Here is a 6,131-nt window from a genome sequence, read left to right as displayed (position 1 = left end):
CTACATACTGTCAATTAGGTTCTGAATCACAGTGACCCTGTATAGGGTTTCCAGGCTGCAAATCTTTAAGAGAGTAGAAAGTCTTATCTTTCTCCTGTGGACTGGCTAGTGGATTCAAACTGCTGACCTTGTGGTTAGCAGCCCAACATGTGGGAGGTAGATATAGTACTGGTGTGACACTGTAGGATAAGCAGTCAACTTCAAGTTTGGTTTGAACCACAAGGCTGGTGATTCAAAATCACCAGTTGCTTCTCGGAAACCCTATGAGTTGCTATGAGTTGGAACTGACTAGATGACACTTATAAACAACAACTAAATATATATATCTATATACATATATACACACACAAAAATAAATATATGCACATACACACATACATATACACACACACGGAGTCATGTGGTGCTGTGGGACAAAACACTAGACTGCAAGGTCAGTTTGAACTAACTGAAAGGTCAGTGGTTCAAACCCACCAGTTAGTCCTCAGAAACCTATGCAGAGTTGCTCTGAGTTGGAGCCGACTGGATGGCATTTAACAACAACAACAACAACTATATATACATATATATATGTAATGCTTTGAGGAAATAAGTAAATGCAGTAGATGAAGTAAAGAGAAAAAAACACTAGAAATTGGAAGGGAAAACACAGTGAATATAACTTTACTACAAATCAACGTAATTCAAGGACACTGGAATATCCAAGCCTTTTACTTAGACATTTGGCTTTAAGAGGCAGACTGAAAAATTCAGAAAAATAACTTTCATAGTCAATATATCATACCATGGCACCAATTTAAATAGTGTTAGAAGTCATAAATGATGATCTACATAAAATGATGACAGCACATGACACAAGGCAAGGAGCAAAAAATCTTGGATCCTAAAAGTGACAAAACTAAAGCTCAGACAGTAAAACATACAACTCCAGTTTTCAATACATAGGTCAGCAACATGATTTGTGAAACCTTCCTTTTAAGTCACTAGCGTTGAAATTCACATCATTGGACACTTTGGTATGTAAGAATTTGTTTTTAAAGTGCCAGCAATCCGTGACTTGCAAATGTTATTTGATTTCAAGATATTTAGTATTTCCAAGAGATAATATTTTAAGAAAGTAGTCAAATTGTTTATGAACCCTAAATATACCAAACAACTACTTCTGTTCAGATGTGTCTCCTGATTTGTTGAGCAAAATGCTCAGGCATATATCAGAAGTCCTAACAAATGACATGCTGATATGAGGCAGGATAAAAGGTCTGTTTATTTCTTTAGATATTTGGTTATTAGGATTAAAGAGGGATGAGTGGTGTCTTAGTTCTCTAGTACTTACCATAGTTGAAATATCAAAAATGGATGGCTTTAACAAACATAAATTTATTCTCTCACAGTTAAAAAAAATCTCAATTCAAAGAGTTCTTGTATGTCACGAAAGGATAAGCACTAGACAGCAAGGTCAGTTTGAACTGCAAAGTCAGCAATTCAAGCTCACCATCTGCTCTTAGAAAACCCTGTACAGGGTCGCTATGAGCCAGAACTGACTTGATAGTACTTAATAACAACCCCAGGGAAAGACTTCTCTTTCACCTCTGAGGGAAGGTTCTTAACATCAGTTTTTCCTTGGGTTTAGGAATTTCCTAGCACAGCAACTCTGGGTCCACAGGACATGGTCTACCCCTAGCTCTTCTACCTTGGTGGCTGGAGAGCCCTCCCTTTCTGTTTGCTTGTCTCTCCTTTTATCTTGTAAGATAAAAGTGATTCGGGCCATACCCCAGGGAAACTCCCTTTCCCTTGGATCAGGATCATGACTGGAGTAAAGGTCTTGCATCCCACCCTTATAATAACTGGCTGATCCCATCATGGAGGACGACTGCATCACAGCGTAACGGCCATATTCAATCATTACATAATGGTCAATGAATTGAGAATCACGGTCAAGTCAAGCCGACACTTATTTTGAGGGTATACAATTCAATCCAAGGCATAGAAAAGATATTGAATTGGTAATTCAATGGTATGGACTTATATCTTCAGGGAGATCTTTGAAATATTTCTGAGATCATAATATATTGGGGAAAATATTCTAGGTACAATTCAGTGCCCTAAAAGGAAAGTTCTACAAGAGCCGGGCTGTCTGATCTCATAAAAGTTTCCATGGGTCATGGTAACAGATGGACTCATAGAGTCTCTTAGAGACCCCTGGGTATGGACAATGGGAGCTGGAAGAGCAGAGATAAAAAGAGGGAGTAGGTCACAAGGTGGGTGTAGGAGACTAACTGGTTCCTGAATGCAGTAAATCTGCCTTATAATTCAGGGGAAGAAGGGCCTGTGACCTAGTGACTCATGTTAGTGGAAGATCATGCCTTTGTAGTTTCAGCATCAAAAAACAAATAACAAAAAAAATATTAAGAATTGACAACAGACTAGAGAGATCTGGAAATCTGAATTGCATTCATTAAAACTGAAAATATGAGAGAAGCTATCAGAACACTAGGGATAAAGAAAAAATGAGAACCATATTTGCTATCTTAAGAGTATATTTATTCTACCCCAATATTCTACCCACACAACTTTTGTTGTTTTTTAAAAGTCCATAATGTCTAAATTTAATTAAACTGAATTTCTTACCTCATCCAACATTTCTAGGGTTGCTAAATCATCTACATCCTTCACACAGGAAATTGGAGATCTGTTGAAATTACCTTTCTTGGTATGAATACGTTCATGTCTGTGGAGTAAAGAAAAAGGAAAACCCCTTACTGATTTAATTGCATATACATGGTTATAAGGAGTCCTGGTGTGGCACTGTGAGATTTGGAACCACAAGCTCATCAGTTCAAATTCATCAGTTGCTCCTCAGAAACCCTATACAGGGTTACTATGAGTCAGAACCGACTTGACAGCATTTAACAACACCAACAAGAAAATGGTTACAAAGGAAGTAACTGTTAGACACACATGAGACAAAATTACTAAATTCAATGATAAAATTTATCAGAAAATACCCCAATATATTTTATCTCTCCTCTTCAAGGGAAAAATGCAGCACATAAAACTTACTTTCTGAATGTTTACAAGATATCTACCCAAAACTTCCTAGGTCTGGACATATATTTTGCTTTAAGTTTTCACTGAATTCCAATGTGTGATTTAATCTGTTATAAAGGGGTGAGACTTAAAGATGTTAAATAGATTTTCAATATTATCTCAGGGAGTGTTAAGGCAAGGAATGGTCATTTTTAAAGTGATGACTCTGCAAAATTTAACAGGAACACAATATAAACCATAGAGTGAATTGTCAAAGGTTAAATGTACACATACAATTGATTTCAGGTGATAGAAACCTTATTTTCAAAGTAAAAAATAAGAAAAGAAAAACTACAACTTTCAATAAGAGCACAGGGATCTTGATTTAACATAAAGGTTGAAGAAGTTGCTGAGATAAACACAATGCTTTGTTTAAACTTTTTGGGATATGAAATTATCACCTGTTTTATTTTGAGGGGAACTGTTTTCTCAGTGTTTATTTTTGGACATATTTTTTAGCAACTGAATACGTCCATTGGTAAATGAAGAAAATGAATGAAGCTCTGGTAGCGTAGTGGTTACTAATTGGGCTGCTAATCTCACGGTCAGCAGTTCGAAACTACCAGCTGTTCAGTGGGAGAAAGATGAGGCTTTCTGCTCTGGTAAAGATTTATAGCCTTGGAAACCCTGTACAGGGTCGCTATGATTTGGAACCGACTCCAAGGCACATAACAACAAGAACAACAAACAGATTATGAAGGTTACTGAGAATTATATCATTCTCTCTGAGAACTCTAATGCTTTCTCATTTCATTATCCAGAGAATTACTTCTCTATCTGTAAACTGCCCTTGCCCCATCTAAAGCGAGTCCTTCCTCTGTGCCCTAATTCTGTTTCTTTACATTAACCCAAGGACATTACTCCTGCTGGTTCCTCTTTCACTGCTACAGTACTCATTTTTCTGATCTGTTATAACATCCATTTCCAACAACAACCACAACCTACTCTCTCTGACTTGTAAAAATTTCCATCTCCTGTCCCATTTCTTTGCTTTATAGCAAAAATCCCCCCACCCCAATTCTTGATACTCAATTCCTTCCATGTCTCTCCATCCATGAAGAAAACCCATTCCAACCAAACTGTCATTTCCACATTCCATGGTCACATTTTTTGTTGAGGACACTAATAACCTACATATTGCTAAATCCAATTGTTCATATGTTGTTGTTGTTGTGTGCCGTGGAGTTCGTTCTGACTCACAGAGACCCTGCACAGGGTTTCCGAGGCTGTAAATCTTTACAGGAGCAGAAAGCCTCATCTTTCTCCCACAGAACAGCTGGTTGTTTCAAACTGCTGACCCTGAGGTTAGAAGCCTGATTCGTAACCATTATGCTACCAGAACTCCTTCCCTGCCTTTATTAACTTACTTCAGATTTCAAAATTTGTGTTTGTTTTCTGTATACATCTCTTGACTCTGTTTAACTCCACTAGCCTCTCTGAGCATCTTCTGCTGGTTCCTCCTCATGGGTCATTGCTAGCTGCCATTAAGTCCAATCCCCAATTCATGGTGAACCCATGCACAATGGGATTAAACTACTGTGATTTATGTGGCTTTCATGGACTGATTTTTTTTGGATCACCTGTCCTTTCTTCCAAGTCTACTTTAGTCTGGATGCTCCTTAAATCTGTTCAACATCACAGCAACATGCAAACCACCAATGAGAGACACACAGTGGCTGCCTATGATGTGCTCTGGTCAGGAATCAAACCCAGTTCTCCCACTTGGAAGTAAAGAATTCTGTCATTTAATCACTACAGTGCACTTGCCTCTTCATCTAATCATTACATTTTGGGATTAGTCCTTTAGTCTTTTAGTCCTATCTACAATAATTACCTGATTTCATACCTTTAAATAGTTTCCATGTACTGACAACTCTGTTGAAGTGCAGACATATGCATCCAACTACTGACTTGACATTTTACTTGGTATATTAAACACATCCCAAACCATGTTCCTGAATACCTTAGCCCCAAATGCTCCTCATCCCTGATTTCTCATCTTGTGAATGGTGACTCCATTATTTTGTTTATGTCAAAAATCTTTAGCGTCATTCCTTATCTATTAATTTGCCATTCAAATATCCACCAGGTCCTAGCAGCTCTATCAACAATTCTATCTAGAGGCAAACATTTTGCACTATCACCACCTCGACTGTACTTCAACTGGCTTACTGCAACAGCCTCCCAAGTAGCTTTCCTGCTGTCACCTTTGCCTTCTGACACTCTTCTCAACACACTCGCCAGAGAAATCCTTTAAAAAATAGGTCAGGGGAGACGGCAGAAGCAGAGTCAAGTAGGACAGGCTTTGTGGCAGAGGGACTGAAAAACCTAGAGAAGCTGCTTCCACGGAACAGCCCTAGAGCTCTGTATCAAGCATAAGGTGCAGGACGTCAGTTTCCCACACCCACTGGTGGAAAATTCACAGTATAAAGGAAAATACTGTGATTTAGGAATCGATACAGACACGGGAATCCCTCTGCGGTCACCCCGCCCAGATGGGGCCACATCCTGACTGGCACAGTGAACTAGCACTAAAACCGGTGCAGGGACATTTGCAAAAGGAGGTGTTGGGGATGCTACACATTTCTTTCTTCTCTTCCCTGTTGCACCATCTCTGTCTAGCCTGGAAGCCTTCAGGTGGGTGGGCACCCCCCAAAAGAGAGTCCAGGATTGAGCCCACAGTTTTCCCATGGCACAGAGAGAAAGAGCCCTATTGATCCCATGGCCAGATTCTTTAGTGGCTGCTTATGACATCTGACTTTGAATCCAAGACCTAAAGTTAACTTGTGCAGGAACCTTTACTTCTGCCTATCAGTAAGAAAAAAGCAGGGCTGGCCTGACAGACAAACCTTATGAACAATCTGTAAAACCCCAACATAAAAGGACACAACTATTTAAAAAATTACATTGTGCACACACAGATACCTAACTGACTTTCAGAGACAAAAACTGTAGATATTCTTTCTCCCATTAACTTCTCAATATCTATCTGCACACCTCTGCAGTGGTGACTAGAGGAGGGGCCTGAACGAGTGGACACCCCC

General features: G+C 39.1%; 1 protein-coding gene and 1 pseudogene across 1 annotated transcript in view; one reads left to right on the top strand and one right to left on the bottom strand.

Annotated features, from left to right (window-relative positions):
• MYO3A (myosin IIIA) overlaps window positions 1-6,131 on the bottom strand; it is a 410,482-nt gene that overhangs the window by 264,499 nt on the left and 139,852 nt on the right. Inside the window, exons 9-10 of the mRNA XM_006871683.1 lie at window positions 2,629-2,728; window positions 1,691-1,870 (exon numbers count right to left, since the gene is read on the bottom strand). Of these exons, the coding sequence (XP_006871745.1) occupies window positions 1,691-1,870; window positions 2,629-2,728 (280 nt within the window). The remainder of the gene's footprint in view (window positions 1-1,690; window positions 1,871-2,628; window positions 2,729-6,131) is intronic.
• The window catches only part of LOC102814266, a 56,862-nt pseudogene continuing 56,313 nt past the window's right edge, over window positions 5,583-6,131 (top strand).

This window comes from Chrysochloris asiatica, unplaced genomic scaffold (genome assembly GCF_000296735.1).
Source record: "Chrysochloris asiatica unplaced genomic scaffold, ChrAsi1.0 scaffold00172, whole genome shotgun sequence".
Classification (NCBI taxonomy): Eukaryota; Metazoa; Chordata; class Mammalia; order Afrosoricida; family Chrysochloridae; genus Chrysochloris; species Chrysochloris asiatica.
Note: the sequence above shows the minus strand (reverse complement) of the source record. Positions and strands in the feature narration are given on the sequence as shown.